The sequence below is a fragment of the Rhinoraja longicauda genome, chromosome 21 (genome assembly GCF_053455715.1).
Source record: "Rhinoraja longicauda isolate Sanriku21f chromosome 21, sRhiLon1.1, whole genome shotgun sequence".
NCBI lineage: Eukaryota > Metazoa > Chordata > Chondrichthyes > Rajiformes > Arhynchobatidae > Rhinoraja > Rhinoraja longicauda.
This window is the reverse complement of record NC_135973.1, coordinates 20,725,150-20,747,414: the sequence shown is the minus strand read 5'-3', so window position 1 is coordinate 20,747,414 and position 22,265 is coordinate 20,725,150. Positions and strand designations below refer to the sequence as shown.

General features: G+C 53.1%; 2 protein-coding genes across 3 annotated transcripts; one reads left to right on the top strand and one right to left on the bottom strand.

Annotated features, from left to right (window-relative positions):
• Window positions 1-387: 387 nt before the first annotated feature.
• On the bottom strand, window positions 388-17,464 carry mettl9 (methyltransferase 9, His-X-His N1-histidine). The gene is made up of 5 exons (XM_078418047.1): window positions 17,266-17,464; window positions 15,360-15,550; window positions 14,095-14,304; window positions 13,081-13,265; window positions 388-1,562 (listed from the first exon to the last, which is right to left on the bottom strand). Exons 1-5 carry the CDS (start codon window positions 17,356-17,358, stop codon window positions 1,360-1,362), a joined length of 882 nt encoding a protein of 293 aa, XP_078274173.1. The 5' UTR covers window positions 17,359-17,464; the 3' UTR covers window positions 388-1,359.
• Window positions 2,365-10,186, top strand: LOC144604028 (immunoglobulin superfamily member 6). Of its 2 annotated transcripts, none has more exons than XM_078418049.1 (6): window positions 2,365-2,485; window positions 5,449-5,811; window positions 6,783-6,868; window positions 7,873-7,929; window positions 8,855-8,941; window positions 9,923-10,186. In XM_078418049.1, the coding sequence occupies exons 1-6, from the start codon at window positions 2,374-2,376 to the stop codon at window positions 9,980-9,982; spliced, it is 765 nt and encodes a 254-aa protein (XP_078274175.1). In that variant the 5' UTR covers window positions 2,365-2,373; the 3' UTR covers window positions 9,983-10,186. The 2 variants fall into 2 exon arrangements, with proteins under 2 accessions (XP_078274175.1, XP_078274174.1); XM_078418048.1 differs by having other exon boundaries at window positions 8,852-8,941.
• Window positions 17,465-22,265: the final 4,801 nt, after the last annotated feature.

The following is a 22,265-nucleotide window of genomic DNA, read 5'->3' as shown; positions in this document are numbered from 1 at the left end:
CGCACCCATAGTCAGGATGGAACCCAGATCTCTGACGCTGTGAGGCAGTAGCACTACCTGCTGCACCACTGTGCTGTGGTTGAGGCAGATACGGTAGTTGCTATTACATAGACGCATGGATTTACAGGGAATGGAGGGATATGGATCATGTGCAGGTAGATCAGAGATGGTATTGGCATCATGCTCGGCTGTCATTGTGGGCCGAAGGGCCTGTTCTTGTGCTATACTGTTCTATGTTTTAGGTATGTATACAGATAGTAGAGGGCTGGGAGATCTGAACATAAAGATCATTTTGTGTTAAAATTGACAGAGATTATCGTAAGAAAATCAATATGCACAGCAATCAAATAAATGTAAGGAAAGTTTATTTATTTAATTTCAGTCATGGTAAGCCCTGTAACACTGATTAAGAAAACGCACCCGACGTCTTCTCCAAGTTAAAATCAACAATCTACAAAATTAAAACATTGCATGTTTGGAATGTAAAATATCAATTTTGCTCCCATTGATGTAATTGTGCAGTCTGCATGGAGGTGGTTTCAATGGTGACGTTCACAGTTCATCACCAACATGAGGCCGGTGGGATCACACTCCGCAGCTGAGACCGGCGGCAGAGCAGCAGCTGGGACAGGGTGGAAACCACCTTCAGCCAGCGGCCGGGTGACAGTGACGACTGTACGGAAGCAAGCGGTGGAGGGGAGGCACCGCCCTGTCTCCACCCTCATCCCCTGCAGTCTCCAGCTCCTCCCGGGCTGGCAATGGCCGCTGGGCTGCTCCATCCCAGTCCCACTTCCCACTCACTCACTGTGCACAATGCACACAGGTACACAAGTACACACGCACTCTTGCACCAAATGTGCACAATATGTCCGTGCAATTGTAAACGTACAAATGAGCATGCTCACAATTGCAAACATTGTGCACATTTCCACTCACAATTGCACTGACGCGTGCATATGCACATCATCACAATCACACAGATATGTTGTGCACACATTTACAGATATTTGTACATGTTCGCATTCACAATTGCACAAATTGTCCACACCTGCACACACACAATTGCAGACATAGTGTGCACACACACACTCAATTGCATAGTGTGCACACCTACACACACACGATTGCAGACGTTGTGCACATCTGCATGCATATAATGGCAGTGCCCATCTGCACACACACAGTTGCAGGTGTATACAGAGGCTACAGGTGCTGGAACCTGGCGAATGAGACAAACTGCCTCATTCTCAGGAACACAGCGGCCATTTGGGCAGCATCTGTGGAGGCAGAGGGACGGTCGACATTTCAGGTCAGGTCCGAGCCACAGGCGGGGAACCCGTGCCCCCCTCCCCTCCCCCGTCAGGCGGGGGTGAGCACGAAGACGACGTCGTCCAGGACGTAGTGCTCGCGGTACAGGTCCCCCTCGCACAGGTAGGGCAGGCGGCTGAAGGAGACCACGGTGAAGCCGGCCCCAGCCAGAGCCTCGCTCAGGCTGCACGCTTGTTCCTCCCACGTCTGCCCAGTCACATGCAGCCACTCCGCCGGTCGCTCCCAGCGCCCGCCTGCAGGGGGAGAGACCGCAGTCAGCAAGTGGCCCCGCTCCCCCTCGCCCTTTCCCACCTCGGCTTCAACCTCCCCTACCCCTCCCAACACCAGCCTGCAGGGGAGAGACCGCAGTCAGTAGTAGGTGGTTCCGCCCCCCCACCCCCACCTCAGCTTCACCCTCCCCCACCTCCCACCTGTGGGGGAGAGACAGCAGGTAGCCCCACTCCCCCTCCCCCACCTCATCACCCCTCCCCCACCTCATCACCCCTCCCCCATCTCCTCGCCCCTCCCTTACCCCAACATCCTCGCCCCACCTCCCACCACCCATCTGTGGGGGAGAGAGAGTGCAGTCAGCAGGTGGTCCCACGTCCCCTCCCCGACCCCATCCTAACTCTTTCCCCACACCCGCTTCCCCTCCCTCTGCCCGTGTGCAGGGGGAGAGACAGCGCAGTGCGCACGAACCCCTGTTCATGATTACAATCAGGCCACAGTGTACAGACACAGGATAAGGAGAATAACATTTAGTGCAAGATAAAACCCGATTCAAGGCAGTCCAAGGGTCTCCAATGAAGTAGATGGGAGACCAGGACCGCTCTCGAGTTGGTGAGAGAACGGATCAGATGGCTAGTATTATCTGACCTGTTTGGATTGCATGCAATACAAAGGCCTTTCACCGTACCGCGGTGCAAGTGGCAATAATAAACGTTGACCAGCCCCTGGAGGCTGCAGACGCTGACTCAGCGTGTCGGGCCCCGTGACGAGCCATCATGTGCACAAATCATCGCCGGGGGTGGATTCCACTCCAAGCCAGAAGGAAATCATTTCGCAATGAGGAACCTGTGTGCAGAGCTCTCGTGGTGGGCTGGGGCCATGGGGCTGGGAGTGCGATTTACAACCCCGCTCTCCCTGTTACTCCTGGTCATGGATCTCCGCACAGCAGGTGAGAACTCGTTCACTCACTGCCCCTCATCTCCCCTCGGTGGGAGGGTCCAGGGCAGTCGGTGACACCCTTTGGATCCCTGCACTGATGGAGGGCGATCGGGACGGTGTGATTTGTGAGGTCAGTGAGAGGCAGCGGAGAGCTCCCCGTCAGCGAGAGGCAGTGGGGGCTAGAGTGATGTTATAGTCACCGTGTAATACAACATGGAACAGGCCCTTCAGCCCTACTCGTCCATGTTGACCAACTTGCCTGTCTATTTATTCACAAAATGCTGGAGTAACTCAGCAGGTCAGGCAGCATCTCAGGAGAGAAGGAAAGGGGGACGTTTCGGGTCAGTCTGAAGAAGGGTCTCGACCCGAAACGTCACCCATTCCTTCGCTCCTGAGATGCTGCCTGACCTGCTGAGTTACTCCAGCATTTTGTGAATAAATACCTTCGATTTGTACTAACATCTGCAGTTATTTTCTTATACAACTTGCCTGTCTAAGTCAGTCCCCTGTTGATAGTTTCCAGCTCAGGAACAGAAACATAGGGCACAGACAAACCCCAGAACCAACAAGACATTACTCTGTGTCTAACCTGAGTGTGTGACGGGACAGAGTGGAGGGAGCTTCACTCTGTGTCTAACCTGTGACCTAGGAGGGTGTGATGGGACAGTGTGGTGGGAGCCTCACTCTGGGTCCGATCCCAGGAGTGTGTGATGGGACCGTATCTGACCCTGGGTGTGTTTGATGGGACGGTGTGGAGGGAACTTCAGTCCGTATCTGACCCTGGGTGTGTGTGTGATGGGACAGTGCAGAGGGTGCTTCACTCTGCCCCCAACCATTGGGGCAATTGACTTGAATTCCTGGATCAATCACTGGGATGTTAAAGGATATCCTGTTCAAATCCGGGCAATACTGAATTAAAGAAAGTTCTTTTGATGGTACCTTGGGACAAGCATTCTCACAGCAACACTTCTTACTGATAATGAAACCAACTGTGTGACCGTGTGAGGCTTACTGTGAACTGTTGGCGCCGTTAACAGTAATCACAGCAGTGGCAGGATTTCAGAGAGAGTTTGTAGGATTGATTGTAATTAGGAAAAATAATGTTCAAAATCCAAATAATCTTTCTTGCAAAATCTGGCAGGAAATGGATAGACTGGATGTGGAGAGGATGTTTCCACTAGTGGGAGAGTCTAGGACCAGAGGGCACAGCCTCAGAATTAAAGGACATACCTTTAGAACGATGAGAGGACTTTTTTTAGCCAGAGGGTGATGAATCTGTAGAATTCATTGCTACAGACAGCGGTGGAGGCCAAGTCATTGGGTATTTTTAAGGCGGAGGTTGACAGGTTCTTGATTAGTACGGGTGCCTGGGGTTATGGGGTGAAGGCAGGAAAATGGGGTTGAGAGGGAAAGATAGATCAGCCATGATTGAACAGTGGAGTAGACTGTGGGCCAAATGGCCTAATTCTGCTCCTTTAAACTAGGAAAAAATATTTCAGTTTTCTATTGACAGGAATGAACAGTATTGACCTCTCTTGTGGTTTTTCTCATCGCTCTCAAACAGCCAGTTTTAATCCTTCAGTGATGAAAGTAGGAAGCTGTGTGGTTGCGGCATTGTTAAAACTAGACACAATATTTAGGAAGATTGGAATTAAAAATGGGAGATGATGGGGAGACTGTGCGTGGATTTGGCCCAGGAAATGATACGATTGTGAGATGCAGCATGGAAACAGGCCTTTTGTCCCGCCGAGTCCACACTGACCATCATCACCTGTTCACACTAGTTCTATGTTATCCCATTTACTCATCCACTCCCTACACACTAAGGGCAATTATGGAGGCCAGTTAACCTGCAAACCCGCACGTCTTTGGGAGTCATGCAGTCACAGCGAGAACATGCAAACACCACACAGACAGCACCCAAAGTCAGGTTCAAACCTGGGTGTCTGGCACTGTGAGGCAGCAGCTCTACCCGCTGCGCCACTGTGCCGTCCAGCTGTTAATTGATCTTTGGTGCAAAACCTTGCGCTAAATGGTTGCGATAACACTTAAAATTAAAACTGAAGGGTTCCGACCTGAAATGTTACCTATCCATGTTCTCCTGAGATGCTGCCTGACCCGCTGAGTTACTCCAGCGTTTGCGGGTTTTTTTTGTAAACCAGTATCTGCAGTTCCTTGTGTCTTCTTGAAGTTATTGCTTCTGCAGATTTATCATTGTTCCTCAATTGCTCAAGACCACGGCATCAATTTACCAACAACATTCACTGCCAGTAACTCTGCACTGCATTGCATAACTTCCTGCTCTTATAAAGCCGCTCGCTTCCTGACAAATAAACACGGCAATAAAAAGATCTCCTTTCCCCCCCCATCCCCACGTGTGTGGGTCTGATCACAAGACACAGCCATCTTCAGTGGCCACACTATCCAGGGACAAAACCAATCCTCTCCTTCACCAACTGTAGCACTAGGGGTGGTGGGAGAGTGTCACACAGAGATATGGCACAGAAACTGGCCCTTCGGCCCACCAAGCCCGCGCTGACCAGCGATTGCCCTTTACACAGGCACTATCCTACGACACTAGGGACAATTTACAGAAGCCAATTAACCTACAAACCCACACATCTTTGGAATGTGGGAGGAATCCAGAGTTGCCGGTGAAAACCCACGCGATCACAGGGAGAACGTACAAACTCTGTCCAGACAGCACGTGTAGTCAGGATCGAACCCAGGTCTCTGGTGTTGCGAGGCAGCAACTCTACCTCTGCTCCTTTTCTAAGAGTTTGATGATATTCCCACTGAACCTCAAGACTAGATGGAGATGGTGGCATCTGGCCATGTGGTAGCATGGATCTTGCTTGGCACTTACTATCTTAGGCCGAGACTTTGGGCCGAATGGCCTTTTATTTGTGGCGCGGTAACATCTTCAGCTCAGCACCAAGAGCGGAATCAAAGAGCGGGTGTTTCTCCCCACAGGGGTAGTTGCTGCCAAGTGTGTCGTGGTCGTCCAACAGAACCCTCTAGTGGTCGAGCAGCCGGCCAACAACGTGACCATCACCTGCAACTTCACGGCCAGCCACTGCAACAGCATCCCACAGGTCACCTGGTACAGTATCCACGGCCACAGGTCCCGGCAGCTGTGTATGGGAGAGTGCCAGGGCGAGGAGGACGGCAGCAGGTTCCAGCTGCAAGGATCTGTCGGGAAGGGGGTGGCCAACCTGCGCATCGAGCAGGTAACAGGGGAGGACAGCGGGGTCTACGTCTGCACCGTGGCATTCCTGGACACCCCCGTACAAACTGCCCGGCAAGCCGGCAACGGCACCACCCTCAAAGTCACAGGTCAGTCACATCATCTCATCGTGGAGCGGGGTGGGGTGGGGTGAGAGGGCGGGTGGGGGGGGGGAATAGGGGGTGTGTGGAGAGGGAAGAGTGTGGAGAGGGAGGGGGGGGGGGCGGATGTGGAGAGCAATTTCAAGACATATAGAGTCATGCGGTGCCGAAACAGATCCTTCGGCCCAACTTGCCCATGCCGACCAACATGCCCAATCTGCATGACTCCAACATGCCTGCGTTTGGCACATATCCCTCTAAACTGTTCCTATCCATGTACTTATCCAAATGTCTTTTAAATGTTGTGATATTACGTGCTTCAACTACCTCCTCTGGCAGCTCCATAAACCCACCACCCTCTGTGTGACAAAGTTGCCCCTCAGGTCCCTATTAAATCTTTCCCCTCTCACCTTAAAGCTATGCCCTCTGGTTCTTGATTCCCCTACTCTGGGTAAAAGTCTCTGTGCATTTGCCCCCATCTATTCCTCTCATGAGCTTATACACCTCCACAAGATCACCCCTTAACTGGAGATTAATTGGAGACCCCAGATGCTGGAAACTTGTGCAAAACACAAAGTGCTGGAGGAACTCAGTGGGTCAGGCAGCATCTGTGGAGGGAATGGACAAAGAATGTTATCGGGTCAGTACCCTTATTCAGGCTGATGGATTGGTGGGGGGGGGGTAGAGCTGGTAAAGAGAGTTGGGGGTTGGACAAAGCCTGGCAAGTGATAGGTGGATAGACACAAAAAGCTGGAGTAACTCAGTGGGTCAGGCAGAAGCTGGAGGAAAGGAATAGGTGACCCTTCTTCAGACTCTCGATCTGAAACGTCACCTATTCCTTTTCCCCAGAGATGCTGTCTGACCAGCTGAGTTACTCCAGCTTTTTGTGCCTACCTCCAGTGCAAACCAGCACCTGCAGTTGTGCCCGATGACTGGCGAGTTCTACCGAGTGTTCCACAGGGGACATCTTTCTATTGCAGGTGACGGGGGCATCAATCTGTGGCTCGAGCCAACCCTGATCGCCGTCCTCTCTCTCTACGCTCTCTGCATCACCATCAACTTCCTGGTGAGTAGCGGTCATGAAGGAGGAGGAGGGTGCACCACGTGGGAGTGCCAGAGAAATTGTGAGGGGGGGGGGGATTTCCCCCAGGTGTGTTGGCAGATCTACCATGGAGAACCCTCGCCTAGCTGTCCCCTCTTGCCTCCAGCAAGGCCAATAACCCAGGCCCACAAGAGCAACTCTCCTAAAGCAACACAGAGCTGGAGTAAGATAGGCACAAAGTGCTGGAGTAATTGAGCGGGTCAGGCAGCATCTCTGGAGAACATAGATGGGTGATGTTTCCAGTCGGGACACTTCTCCAGACCCCAAACATCACCCATTCTTTTTCTGCAGTGATGCTGCCTGACCCGCCGAAATACTCCAGCATTTAGTGTCTATCTTCCATATAAACCAGCATCTGCTGTTCCTGTTCCGCGCTGGACAAAAACGCGCTGGACTAACTCAGCATCTCTGGAGGACATGGATAGGCGACGTTTTACTTCAGTCTGAAGAAGGGTCCAGACCAGACACGTCACCCAACCACGTTCTCCAGAGATGCTGGAGTTACTCCATCACTTGATGACTTTTTTGTAAACTGGTATCTGCAGTTCCTTTCATCTTGGTCCCAAAACCCATCAACCACTTGCCTGAGCAAACGCCAGAGGCTGTGGTACAAACAAATTGGAGAGTGGAGCGGTGGGGGCAGGAGGTGGAGGGGGGCAGGGGGCGGAGGGGGGCAGGGGGCGGAGGGGGGCAGGGGGCGGAGGGGGGGCAGGGGGCGGAGGGGGGGCATGGGGCGGAGGGGGGCAGGGGGCGGAGGGGGGCAGGGGGCGGAGGGGGGCAGGGGGCGGAGGGGGGCAGGGGGGGCGGAGGGGGGCAGGGGGGGCGGAGGGGGGCAGAGGGGGGCGGAGGGGGGCAGGGGGGGCGGAGGGGGGCAGGGGGCGGAGGGGGGCAGGGGGCGGAAGCTGTTTGAGGATGGGGAGGGTCATTGTTGCAGCTTCCCCTTCACCGGCTCTTTACCTTTCCTGCAGCAAACCCTCAGACCCCGCAGGAAGGTCGACCTCCAGCACAGGAGCTCCAACAGCAATGTGAGTGAGCCGTGCGCACCTCCTCTGTTTGTAACACTACCCCTCCCTGTCCATCCCCCCCACCCAATCCCCTCCGAAGCTCCCGATCCCAGCCCCTGGAGAGATAGTGGGCAGCTCAACACCCCCTCCCCGTACCCCTCTCCCCCAGTGCCCACTGACAGTCTCCCACCCACCCTCCACTCTTCCCCTCCACTGCCTCCCATCCTGCCCCTCCCCCTTCATCACCACCGCCTACACCGTCTCCTGCCCCCCCACCCCCCTCCCCCCACTGACAGTCTCCCTCCTGCCACTCCCCCTCCCAACCCTGTCCCCCTCTCTCCACCCCCCACCTTCCCCCTCACAACCCACCAGTCCCCCCACCTGCCCTCCCTTCCCCCAGACAGTCTCCCCCCTGCCCTCTCTCCCCTCCCCCACTGACAGTCTCCCTCCTGCTTCTCCCCACTCCCAACCCCCCCACCTGCCCCCTCCCCATCAAAACCCTGCCCCCCTCTTTCCACTCCCCTCCCCCACTGACAGTCTCCCCCCTGCCATCTCTCCCCTCCCCCACTGCCAGTCTCCCCCCTGCCCTCTCTCCCCTCCCCCACTGACAGTCTCCCCCCTGCCATCTCTCCCCTCCCCCCTGCCCTCTCTCCCCTCCCCCACTGACAGTCTCCCCCTACCCTCTCTCCCCTCCCCCACTGACAGTCTCCCCCCTGCCCTCTCTCCCCTCCCCCACTGACAGTCTCCCCCCTGCCCTCTCTCCCCTCCCCACTGACAGTCTCCCCCCTGCCCTCTCTCCCCTCCCCCACTGACAGTCTCCCCCCTGCCCTCTCTCCCCTCCCCCACTGACAGTCTCCCCCTGCCCTCTCTCCCCTCCCCCACTGACAGTCTCCCCCCTGCCCTCTCTCCCCTCCCCCACTGACAGTCTCCCCCCTACCCACAGCAGGTTGAGGAGGCAGGGAGCCTTGCGCTCCAGGCAATGGCCTACGAGCTCCACAGCAAGTTCCGGAAGGGGAGCCGCTCCTCGCTCTCGGTAAGTGAGAACACGGAACGATCCAGCACAGGAACAGGCCCTTCAGCCCACAACGTCCGAGCTGAACACAATGCCAAGTTAAAGTAACCTTCTCTGCCTGCACTGGACCCTATCCCTGCATATTCACGTGCTTATCAAAGAGCCTCTTAAACAAAACACCCCTACCGTATCCACCTACACCACCACCCCTGGCAGCGGGTTCCAGGCCCCCAGCACCCTCTGTGTAGACAAAAATAGCCTCGCACTTTTCCTTTAAATTTTGCCCCTCCACAGATGCTGCCTGACCTGCTGAGTTCCCCTCTCACTGGCAGGCGGGTCAGGATTATAACTGCCTTCCCTGGCATACACCCCAAAACCTGAACAACTTTCTCACATGTTGAATACCCAATCTTCCAATCTACCTCATAGCAACCCTTGCACTTTTATTCTCTGCATTGTCTGCAGCAGTATATTCTGCACGGTTTACATTCTCTATTGCACTCCTTGTGTTTGGTGTGACGTGACTGGATAGCACACAAAACAAGAACCCTGACCTGCGACGTCACCTCTCCATGTTCTCCAGAGATGCAGCTTGATCCACTGAGTTACTCCAGCACGTTGCTTCTTTCCAGCATACAAAACAAAGTCTTTCACTGTACCTCATGACACGCAACATTAATAAAGCTATCCTCCTGTGGGCGGCTCAGTGGCTGCCTTACAGCAACAAAGACATGGGTTCAATCCTGATCTTGGGTGCTGTCTGTACGGGGTCTCCCCGTGAACTCCTAGGTTTTCTCCGATTTCCTCCCATGCTCCAAAGTCGTACAGGTTTGTAGGTTAATAAGTAAATTGCAAATTGTCCCTAGTGTGAAGGATAGTGCTAGTGTTGGTCGGCACGGACTTGGTGGGCAGAAGGGCCTGGTTTCGCGCTGTTTCGCTAAAGTCTAAGGTTCCCTCTGGGCCAGACATTGCCAGTAACACGTCTCGCATCTTCTCACACAGACACCGCAGCAACACACGGCTGGTCCCGTTGTTGATTCCATCTACCAGAACGTGCAGTGACCAGCAGGAGATGAAGGGACGGGTCTAGAAACGGTCCGCCACCCATCAGCAGCATCCACCTCCTCCCCACCGCCCCTGCATGTTCAGGTCCACCATCGATTCTCCGGCATCCTCGGTTCCGGAGCCTTGCTGGATTATCCGTTTTGCCGGAGAAACAGAGGTCACGGCCTCCGAGAGGAGTCCAACGGTGTCAGAATGATCCACCTCGGCTGCTGGGGGAGGGGGGGGGGGGGGGCGCTAGTGGGGGGTGGAATTTCAAGTAATTTTGTCCACATTAAAGGAGATGCTGGAATAACAATGGTGGACCCGTATAGTCTTTCTGCTGACTGAATAGCAGGCGATAAAAATGCTTTTCACTGCATGTGACAATAAACTAAACAAAGGTGTGGGGCTAATACGGGATGGGCAGGAACCAACATTTCAAGGCTTGATATCCTGGGGGGCAGCCGGCTGCATGTGGCATCTCCTGCCGGTGCCCTGCCCCCCAGGAAAGCTGCCCCAAGGAGAGGCCTCATCACGTCTCCGGCACTGGGTAACTGGCGCACATCTTCGCTGAGCTCATCCCCTGCGTCCAGAGTACTGCATCCGGAACGCCGGCACGGAATGCCAGGACCTCGGAAGGAACACCCCAGCTCACAGCCGCTAAACATCTCGGGCAGCGGTTGTACAACCTTCCCCCCATCCCAAACTCACCGCCTCCCCCCCATCCCCCAAAGCCGACACTCAATGATGGTCTGCCAGTGACATAAAAACCTCCCTGAGACTCAACAAAAAAATTAAAAATTAAGAACTTAGGAACTTAAAACTCTAAAACTTTTCAACGGAAATTGTTTAACAAAGCTTCTTGGAAGCTCTCCCAAGAGTTATAATTTCTGCAGAAACAAGGAACTGCAGATGCCGCTTTACAAAAAAAAGGCTCAAAATGCTGGAGTAACTCAGCGGGTCAGGCAGCATCTCTGGAGATCGTGGATAGGTGACATTTCAGATCAGGCACAGATGAAGAGTCCCAGCCCAAAACGTCACCTATCCACGTTCTCCAGAGATTCTGCCTGACCCGCTGAGTTACTCCAGCACTTTGTGTTCTTCGCAAAATTCCAGTATCTGCAATTCCTTGGCAGGAAGTCATGTTGCAGCTTTATAGGACTGTGGCCAGGTTGCAGTTGGAGTATTGCAATAGGTTTTGGTCACCCATTACAAGGACTTGGAGGCTTTGGAGAGGGTGTAGAAGAAGTTTACCAGAATGCTGCCTGGATTAGAGGGATTAGATTAGCTACAGGGAGAAGATGGACAAACTTGGATTATTTTCTCTGGAACATTGCAGGTTGAGAGGAGATATGATAGAAGTATATAAACCTATTTTTATAGGAACTGCAGATGCCGGTTTAGAGGGATACAAAAAGCTGGAGTAACTCAGTGGGTTAGGCGGCATCTCTGGAGAAGAGGAATATGTGATGTTTGATATTTTTAGTTGTGACTCTTCTTCAGACTGGAAAAAATATTTTTATATTCAGGTCGATACTGAATTCTGTGTCTCTCAGTCAAGTCAAGTCAAGTCAAGTTTATTTGTCACATACATATACAAGATGTGCAGTGAAATGAAAGTGGCAATGCCTGCGGATTGTGCTAAACTACAAAACAGAATAGAAAAAAAAAAATTTAACACAAAAAATTAAATAATATAGTAAATTAAATTAGTCCCTGGTGATATGAGAATAAACAGTCCTGATGGCCTGTGGGAAGAAACTCCGTCTCATCCTCTCTGTTTTCAAAGCATGACAGCGGAGGCGTTTGCCTGACCGTAGCAGCTGGAACAGTCCGTTGCTGGGGTGAGAGGGGTCCCCCATAATGTTGCTGGCTCTGGATCTGCACCTCCTGATGTATAGGTCCTGCAGGGGGGCGAGTGTAGTTCCCATAGTGCATTCAGCCAAACGCACTACTCTCCGCAGAGCCTTCCTGTCCTGGGCAGAGCTGTTCCCAAACCAGATTGTGATGTTCCCAGACAAGATGCTTTCTACAGCCCCAGAGTAAAAGCACTGAAGGATTCTCAGAGAGACTCTAAATTTCCTCAACTGTCTGAGGTGGTAAAGGCACTGCCTTGCCTCACTCACCAGTACGGCAATGTGTGTTGTCCTTGTCAGAAGACAATGTGTGCTGTCCATGTCAGGTTCCAGGAGACAGGAACAGACTAGGGAGCAAGTTCTTCCCCTCTGTTATCAGGCTGAACAGTCCTTCTGTAAACTGTACTGTCTGATTCATCTCTATCCCATTGCGTTCATTGGACTTTGTCTCTGGAACTGATGCGCTACAATGCTGAGAACTATATTCTGCACTCTGTATCTTCCCCTTTGCCCAACCTATTGTGCTCGGGATTGAATTGATTGTATTTATTTATGGTATTATCTGATCAGTTTGGACAGCATGCACAACAAAGCTTGTCACTGCACCTCGGTACACATGACAATAATAAACCTAAACCTTCCAGACTTTCCAGTTTGAAAAAGGGTCCTGACCCAAAACATCACAGGCTGGTTTATACTGTATACAAACAGACACAAAGTGTTGGAGTAACCCAGTGGGCCAGGCAGCATCTCTGGAGAACATGGATTGTGATGGTTTGGAGCATGGATTGTGACATTAGGGCGGCACAGTGGCGCAGCGGTAGAGTTGCTGACTTACGCCGCCAGAGACCCGGGTTCGATCCTGACTTCAGGTGCTGTCTCTACAGATTTTGTACGTTCTCCCTGTGGGTTTTCTCCGGGTGCCTGGGTTTCCTCCCACACTCCAAAGATGTACAGGTTTGTAGGTTAATTTGCTTCGGTAAAATTATAAATGGTCCCTAGCGTGTAGGATAGTGCTGGTGTGTGGGGATCGGCGTGGACTCGGTGGGCCGAAGAGCCTGTTTCCACACTATCTCTGAAGTCTAAAGTAAAGTGAAGTCTAACGTGTTGGGACCCTTGTTCAGTGTAGAGAAGGGTCTCGACCTGAAAGGTCACCTGTCCACGTTCTCCAGAGATGCTGCCTGACCCGCTGAGTTACTCCAGCACTGTGTGTCTGTCCTGGGTCACAGCCCACACCCTCCCCACCGTGCCAGCACTCACCTTTCTCCACGTAGGGCTGGAAGGGCAGCACCACCGCAAGGATCAGGAGCCCACGCCACGGTTCCAGAACGTTCCGGATGTCCCGCAGCAGGGTGAGCGGTTGGTCACAGCGGTCCAGCAGGTTGAGGCAGCTGATCACGTCGTACTGCAGCCTGCCGCTCTGCCACTCATCCACCTCCAGCACCCTGCAGCACCCACCGGGAGAGCCTACAGTTACTGCCACCACCCTCAACAGCATCTGTGTACACAGGGACCTCAGCACGCCACTGCTCCATGACAGTGCCAACACGAGTACACACTGCGCTAAATGCTAGGCTTGCTATGGCACATTTTAGAATATAAATCTCAGGAACAGTCTCAGTGTTGTCAAGCTGGGAAGGTCGCAGAGAAGATTTATAAGGATGTTGCCAGGATTTGAGGGACTTATAGAGCCTGGGCATCTTGGACTTTATTCCTTGGAGCGCAAGAAGATGAGGGGTGATCTTATAGAGGTGTACAAAATCTTGAAGGGAATAGATAGGGTGGATTCACAGTCTTTTACCCTGAGTAAGGGAATCAAGAACCAGAGGACATTGGTTTATGGTGGTGGGGGGGGGGGGAAGGTTTAATTGGAACCTGAGGGGTAACCTTTTCACACAAAGGGCGATGGTGTGTGCCACGAGCTGCCGGAGGAGGTAGTTGAGGCAGGTATTATCACAATGTTTAAGAGACATTTATACAGGTACATGAATAGGTCAGGTTTAGAGGGATGTGGGCCAAACACGAGCAGGTGGAACTAGTGTAGATGGAACATGTTGGTCGGCGTGGGCAAGTTGGGCTGAAGTGGCTGTTTTCACGTTGTACGATTCTATGAAATGAGTCAGTGGGTCAGGCAGCATCTGTGCAGAGAGGAAAGGTCTTCAATCTCAAACAATGTCGAGAGTTTCTAGAAGGTTCTCAGTCCTGTTTTGGTGTGACCGGTCAGAAGGCAGGGGCGGTGTCACTGGGCAAGTGCACACGGGCGACCATGTTTACCTGTAGTGTTTCTTCCTCAGCTGCCACTTCATGGTGGGGGAGACCTCAGTGACGTAGACCTCCTCCACGTGGGAGCCGATGATCTTGGTGACCTCCCCATCCCCAGCCCCCAGGTCCAGGGCTCTGCCTGTCCTCCACTCCGGCCCCACCCTCAGCAGGCCCAGCAACTGCTCCTCAGAGAAGACAAACATCGACCCCCGCCCCAGCAACCTGCAGGGAGAGAGACACCGGGTTACCGCCTGGACACAGGCCGCTCGGCCCAACTGCCCCCTGCTGTTCATACCCAATGCCAACCTCCCTCCACCTCTCTGTCTTCACCCACTGGAACATCCATCTAGCCACAGAGTGGCGATGATGAGGGGCCTCATTGAAACTTACCAAATAGTGAATAGAGTGGATGTGGGGAGGGTGTTCCCACTGGTGGCAGAGTCTAGGACCAGAGGGCACAGCCTCAGAGGAAAAGGACATATCTTTAAAGAGGAGGAATTTCTATAGTCAGAGGATAGTGAATCTGTGGAATTCATCGCTACAGATGGCAGTGGAGGCCAAGTCATTTGATATTTAGATTGACAGATTTTAGATTAGTAAGGGTGTCAGGAGTTAGGGGGAGACGGCAGGAGAATGGGGTTGAGAGGGAAAGATAGATCAGCTATGATTGAATGGCAGAGTAGACCTGATGGGCCGAATGGCCTAATTCCGCTCCTTGAACTTATGAAAGTGCTGAAGTGACTCAGCGGGTCAGGCAAGCAGCACGCCTGGAGAACCGATTACAGAAAACGTTTATTAATTTGTTGCACAAATTCCACAGGAGAGTGAAATGAAGAAACCGCAAAGAAGGCGAGTGCAAAAATACACACCTACAAAACAAGCCCACGGTGGTGCAAGAGGTGGTCAGAGATACAGCACGGAATCAGGCCCTTCGGCCCACTGATTCCGTGCCGACCATTGATCACCCATTCAGACTAGTTCTCTGTTATCCCACTTGCTCATCCACTCCGTCCACGCTCGGAGCAATGTTACAGAGGCCAATTAACCAACAAACCCACACGCCTTTGGGATGTGGGAGGAAACCTCGGGCAAAACCCACGCGGTCACAGGGAGAACGTGCAAACTCCATACAGACAGCACCCGAGGTCGGGATCCAACCTGGGTATGTGGCACTGAGAGGCAGCGGCTCTACCCGCTGCGCCACTGTGCCATCTCTGAATACTGTGATCCTAACGACGCAGGAACAAGTGTAGTGGAGAGAACCGCAGCCCCCTTACCCGTTGATTGAGGTCCTGGACATGAAGAATCCAAAGACGGAGGTGAGGAGGGAGTAGTAGATCTGGACCAGGAGCCAGCCGGACTTCTCCGAACTCTGCCGGAGGAACGCCATCGTCGCCCCGTCCAGGTGGCTCTGCACGAAGAGCAGCCGCAGGTGGTCTGGCAGCAAGTCCGAGTCACACGAGTACCACTGCAGCAGGGCACAGGGCAAAGAGCATCAGGTGCCAGCACCGCACTAACATGCAACAGGCCCAGTCGCCACTGCCCGCTCCCCTCCTCCCACTGCCCGCTCCTCTCCCCTCCCCCCACCGCCTCCATCTCCCCGCCCCCACTGCCGCCATCTCCCCTCTGCCGCCCTCTCCCCTTCCCCCCACTGCCTCCTTGCTCCCCTCCCCACTGCCTACTCCCCTCCCCACTGCCCGCTCCCCTCCCTCCATCTCCCCTCCCCCCCCCTACTGTACCCCTTGCCATCCTCCACTGTCTCCCTTCCCCTCCCCCACTGCCCTCCTCCCCTCCCCACTGCCGCCCACTCCCCGCCCCCTGTCTCCCTGCTCCCCTCCCCCACTCTCCCCCTTGCTGTCCCCCACTACCCTCCTCCCCTCCCCTGTTGCTCCCCCTCTTCGGTCCTATGATAAGCTGGGGTACTGTCCAATCCACCTCTACTTCATTGCGGACATTGGACATTTTCTCTGGAACTGATGCGCTACAATGTTGAGAATTATATTTTGTACTCTGTATCTTCCTCTTTGCTCTACCTATTGTACTCGAGTTTGACTTGATTGTATTCATGGATCGCATTATCTGATCCGATTAGATAGCATGCAAAACAACCTTCACACTGTACCTTGGTACATGTGACAATATAAACCTAAACCCACCCTCTCATAACCTCACTGCCCCCAGCAACCTCCTCCAGCTCGGGGCTGAGGGTGATGACTTCCAGGTTTAAAGAGATTTGGCATGTCATCGGATACAGATGCACTGTGTCCTGACTAGTTGCACCTGGGATGGCAATTCCAAGCACAGTAACGCAAAAGGACCATCAGCCCTCCCCTCCATCGAAAGCACCCACACCAGACGCTGCCTCAGGAAGGCATCACCTATCATCGAGGATCTCCACCATCCGGGCAGTGCCCTCTTCTCACTGCTCCCGTTGGACAGGAGATAGTGTGGGCCTCAAGTCCCACACCACCACGTTCACAAACAGCTACTTTCCTACAACCATCAGGTTCTTGAACCAACTGCACAACCCTAACCCTACCCAACCCCTACCCCTATCCCAACCCAATTCCTACCCCTACCCCTACCCTAACTCTACCCCAACCCTAACTCTACCCCAACTCTACCCCAACCCCACCTCTACCCCAACCCTACCCTACCCCAACCCTACCACAACCCTAACCCTACCCCAACCCAACCCTAGCGCTACCCCAACCCTAACCCTAACCCTACCCCAACCCTACCCCAACCCTAACTCTACCCCAACCCTAACTCAGCAACAGACCACTACAGACCACCTCTTGCACAGCCATGGACCTGGTTTCCAATTGTGTTTTTGCAGTCTTGGATAATTTATTTGTATTATAATATAATTATTATAATCTCCAGGCAATATCCTTGTAAATCTTCTCTGCCCTCTTGCCCGGATTTGGTCCAAATCCCTCGGAAACATTCCAATCCATGCACTTGTCCAAGTGTCTCTTAAATACTATTATAGTAAGTACCTGCCTCAACTACCTCCTCTGGCAGCTCATTCCGTGCACCCACATCCCCCGTGTGAACTGTCACCCCTCTCTACTCCCAAATCCCACACCCGAAACGCAGACGGTCCCTCCTTCTTCTCCCCCCCCCCCCCCCGAGGCTGCTCGGCCGGTCGACCCGCTGCAGCCTCTCCGCGCCGCGTACCTGCAGGCGGCCGGAGTCGTGGCGGTGCGAGGGCGGCGGGTCGAGCAGTAGCGAGCGGGCGATGGGGTTCCGCAGATACCGGGCGCCCCACATCCTCCGCAGCTGCAGCAGCGCCACGAAGTAGCAGAGGAGCAGCGCCGCGCGAACCCGCGCCGTCCCGGGGGAAGCCAGGGCAGGGGTAACTACCCCCCCTATCCGACCCGGGGTAACTACCCCCCACCCCCACCACTACCCGACCCGGGGTGACTACCCCCCCCCCCCTACCCGACCCGTGGGAATCCCGGGGTAACTAACCCCCCCACACTACCCGGGGTAACTAACCCCCCCTGTCCCGGGCGCGAGCGGGGATTCTCCCGCCTGTCCACTCGTGCACGAGCTTGGGAATCCCGGGGAAACCCCTCCCTCCTCGGGCACGCGCGCAGGGGGAAGCCCCCTCCCGGTCTCGTGCGCGAGCCCCGGGAAACCCCTCCTCGGGCACGCGCGATGGGATTTCCCTCCCCACTTCGTGCACGAGCCTGGGGATTCCGGGGAACCCTCCCCCGCCCCGCGCTCCCTCTCTCCCCCCGCCCCCTCCCCCTCCCCGCGCTCCCTCTCTCCCCCTCCCCGCGCTCCCTCTCTCCCCCCCCGCCCCCTCCCCGCGCTCCCTCTCTCCCCCCCCTCCTCGACCCCGCCCGCCCGGCCAGCGCTCCCCGCGGACTTCCGGCACTAGCACCAACCCCCCCATCTCATGTAACTTCCCCTTCCTGCGGCTGCTGATAGGCGGCCGGTAGCTGCTCGCTGCTGCAACGTGTCTGCGGCCCCAGCCCCGCCCCCCCCCCCACCTTCCCACTCCCACTCCCACATCCGACCCCCCCCCCCACATCTAATCCCCTCCCTTCCCACTCCCACTTCTCCCTCTCTCCCACTTCTCCTGACCCCTTCCCACTCCCTCTACCCCTCTCATTTCCTATCCCTCTTAAGCCCCCCATCTATTCCCTCCTCCCCTTCTCTACTCTGCCCTCGCCCACCTCTTTTACCCCCTCCCTTCCCACTGCCCTTGTCCCCTCCCCCCCTCCTCCCTGACCCGCCCTCGGTAACTACCCAGCTCCGCCGGAGCCGCGCCAGTGAGTTGCGGTGCAAGTCCCGGGACAATCTTGTTACAGCGGCATCGCAGACACATGCAACGCGCAGACACATGCAACGCGCAGACACATGCAACGCGCAGACACATGCAACGCGCAGACACATGCAACGCGCAGACACATGCAACGCGCAGACACATGCAACGCGCAGACACATGCAACGCGCAGACACATGCAACGCGCAGACACATGCAACGCGCAGACACATACAACGCGCAGAAAGAGTAAGGGCTTATCCCACTAGGCGATTTTAAGGCGACTGCCGGCGACTGTCAAAGTCGTAGCAGATCGCCGAACTTTTCTTTTACCCGACGACAATGACCACGACAATGCCGCGTCAGGTCGAGATTACAGCGTCTTCTGAAACATCGCCAAATTCCCACGCTGTCAATGCTTCTCCGGCGTCCTGGTTTTCGCTGAAATCACTGACAAGTCGGTCAGTACTTGAGAGTTTTGAACTATAGCACTTGTATGGGTTACTTAAAAACCAAGCTTCACTGTAACAAGGAATAAACTGGATTTACTTACAGTTTACTAACAGCTGTATTAAAAAAATAATTTAAAAAGTGGTTCAGTGGATTTTTGTGAAAAGTGTGTGGGCATTCTCTGAAAATGTAAGGGAGATGCATATCTGGTTTCTGGGTTGCATATCTGGGTTGGGAGCCCACTTTAAATGTAATGGCTCATGGCCATAAACATTGCGAGAATTCCCACGCTTACCTGACCGTCAAACTGTCGCCTCCAATCTACCTGTCAAATGTCCTGACGGTAAATATATTGGTCAAACATAAAATGACTTTACTTATTTTAATATAATGTGCTTCTAAATGCACCTAAGACAACCTGGCAAACCTGGGGACAGCAGGCGACAACGCCCGCATTAAGCAACGATACCTGGTGACATGGCAGCTGTCCCCGGGAAATTTCACTCCGGATGATTTCTCAGCGACGCGCTGAGATCCACTACGATTCTTGGAAGACTCCTCACGATCATGCCCGTACACCCGGCGAACTGTCGGCGACAGCCTAGTCGCCGGCAGTCGCCTTAAATTCGCCTAAAGTGGGACAGGCCGTTCGTGTTGTGCAGACAACAGTTAAGAGTATTTAATTGTCATGTGTGAGAAAACGGGACAATGACGTTCATAGTGTGGAAACTAGGAACAGCAGGTGCTGCTTTACCAAAAAGACCAAATACACCTTCCTCCGGCAGATTATTCCAAGTACATTTAAAAACATCCACAAGTCGATCAGCCTTGTGTAGAAACAAGGAACTGCAGGTGCTGGTTTACAAAAAAAAGGTGCAAAGTGCTGGAGCATCTAATTGGGTCCGACAACAGCTGTGTGTGTGTGTGTGGGGGGAGGGGGGTGGACAGGCACTATCCTGTGTCTCACCCCCCACCAGCTCTATCCCTCCCTCTGGTTTTACATTTCACGCCGCCGCTTCTCTCCTGATCTGACATACTCTTGTCTCCTTTCCACCTCCGTCCTTTGTCACTTACTCCACCCACCTGCCACTCAATCTTCCCCTCCCCTGTATCCACCCATCACTTGCAGAAACAAGGAACTTCCGTTGCTGGTTTATAACAAAGAGAAACATAAAGTTCGGAGTAACTCAGCGGGTCAGACAGCATTAGTCTGAGGAAGGGTTCCGACTCGAAATGTGACCTATCCATGTTCTCCAGAAATGCTGCCTAACCTGCTGAGTCACTCCAGACTTGTCAGGTTTTGTCCCACCCCCAACCTTTCTTTACCCGCTTTCTACTCCCTACTACCATCAGTAGTACATTCTGCAGTCAGAGTTACTCCAGCAATGTGGATAAGTAAAGCTCCCTTGTCTCACCCCACCCCACCACAGTTTAAGAATAAGGGGTAGGCCATTTAGAACTGAGATGAGGAAAAACTTTTTCAGTCAGTTGTGAATCTGTGGAATTCTCTGCCTCAGAAGGCAGTGGAGGCCAATTCTCTGAATGCATTCAAGAGAGAGCTAGATAGAGCTCTTAAGGATAGTGGAGTCAGGGGGTATGGGGAGAAAGCAGGAACGGGGTACTGATTGAGAATGATCAGCCATGATCACATTGAATGGCGGTGCTGGCTCAAAGGGCCGAATGGCCTACTCCTGCACCTATTGTCTATTGTCACCCCTTACTCTGGTACGGTTCTTCGAATCCACGTCCAAGTGTTATTTTGATCATGATGAACTTTGCTGCCCCTGCCTGCTGTGCAGACAGTGACTTTCAGACCTCCACCCACGCTCTGGGTGAAAGCAGGCTGGGAGTGAAATTACCCTGTATCTGTAGATGGCTTAATCGTAATCATGCAGTCTTTCCGCTGACTGGATAGCACGCAACAAGAAAGCTTTTCACTGCACAGTGGAACACGTGACAAAAAGCTAAAGCCTAAATGTTGGACGTCTACACTGAGGCACACTAGAAGATATGTTCAAATGGTAAACATCTTAAGGTGAGGAAACATCTTAAGGTTTAATTACTGCAGCCGACTCAGTGCCGATGAGGCTTTAGTTTAGAGATACAGCACGGAAACTGGGCCTTTGTTCACACCAACCATTAATCGCCAGTTCACACTAGTTCTATGTTATCCCACTTTCTCATCCACTCCCTACACACTAGGGGCCAATTTACAAAGGGCCAATGAACCTACAAACCTGCACGTCTTTGGGATGTGGGAGGAAACAACAGCAGCTGGAAGAAACCAATGCAGTCACAGGACGAACATGCAAACTTCACATAGACAACACCCGACACCCAACTTAAAGTCGGAGGACAAGATAAGTTTACTTTCTTGTTTATAACAAATAAAGACATCCAGATGCCAAGGTCAGAAGGAATGTGTTTTTATTGCATTGAAAATTCTGATTTTGTTTTTTAAAGACTATGATGTTTAATTCCTGGCATTTACTCTAAATTACTAATTCACTAAATCTGGTGCTCAGATAACAACCTGTCCCTAAACACCTGCAAGACCAAGGAGCTGATCATCAACTTCCATAGGTCACACAACGGGGAATACGCTCCAATCTTTATCAACGGGGACAATGTGGAGAGTGTCCAGCTTCAAGTTTCTGGGCACTCACATTTCGGAGGACCTCACATGGTCCACTAACACCGCTGCGCTGGTCAAGAAGGCACGGCAACGACTGTTCTACCTGAGAACACTGAAAAAGTCTGGTCTGCCACAACAGCTGCTGACGACCTTCTACCGCTGCACCATAGAGAGCATCCTAACGCATGGCATCCCTGTGTGGAGGCAGGAGGCAGAGAGGAGAGCTCTTTAGCGGGTAGTCCATAGAGCTCAGAAGACCATCGGAACACAGCTACCAGCCTTGGAGGGCATCTACAACACACGATGCCTCAGAAAAGCCACCAGCATTCACAAAGACTCCTCACACCCCTGCAATAATCTGTTTGAAATAATTCTACCATCGGGCAGACAATACAAGGCCTTCTACGCCCGCACCTCCAGACTCAGGAACAGCTTCATCCCCAGGGCTATAGCTGCTATGTACCGGTCCTGTTGAGCCGGATGGTTACATCGCACAGCAAACTGGCACAGACCTACTTGAACTTTATTCTGTTTTAAAACTGTTTCTAATTTTGTTTCACTGGGTTGTCTAAATTTATACTGATTAACTAATTAATTTATTGCGTCGTATGGAAGGCGTATTCCCAATCTCATTGTACCCCTGTACAATGACAATAAAAATATATTATATTGTATTGTACAGAAAGCAGTTAAGTTATTGTAAAGAGTACTGGTGACTTCCCCAAAGGTCCCAACCAACACTGCTGCATCTGAGGATTGGGTTATGCGTCTTTGCTGTTCCCAGCAGCTTACTCTGTTGTCACATGACAGGATTTCCAA

Bases quoted from the DNA above. Each gene is read 5' to 3' on its own strand.
- mettl9 (XM_078418047.1), bottom strand. From the start codon at position 17,358: ATGTGGGGCGCCCGGTATCTGCGGAACCCCATCGCCCGCTCGCTACTG. The intron at 15,551-17,265 runs GTACGCGGCGCG...GCCCTGCTGCAG, and splicing joins ACGACTCCGGCCGCCTGCAG to TGGTACTCGTGTGACTCGGA. The intron at 14,305-15,359 runs GTAAGGGGGCTG...CTCTCCCTGCAG, and splicing joins TCCAGGACCTCAATCAACGG to GTTGCTGGGGCGGGGGTCGA.
- LOC144604028 (XM_078418048.1), top strand. From the start codon at position 2,374: ATGAGGAACCTGTGTGCAGAGCTCTCGTGGTGGGCTGGGGCCATGGGG. The intron at 5,812-6,782 runs GTCAGTCACATC...TTTCTATTGCAG, and splicing joins CACCACCCTCAAAGTCACAG to GTGACGGGGGCATCAATCTG. The intron at 8,942-9,922 runs GTAAGTGAGAAC...CTTCTCACACAG, and splicing joins GGAGCCGCTCCTCGCTCTCG to ACACCGCAGCAACACACGGC.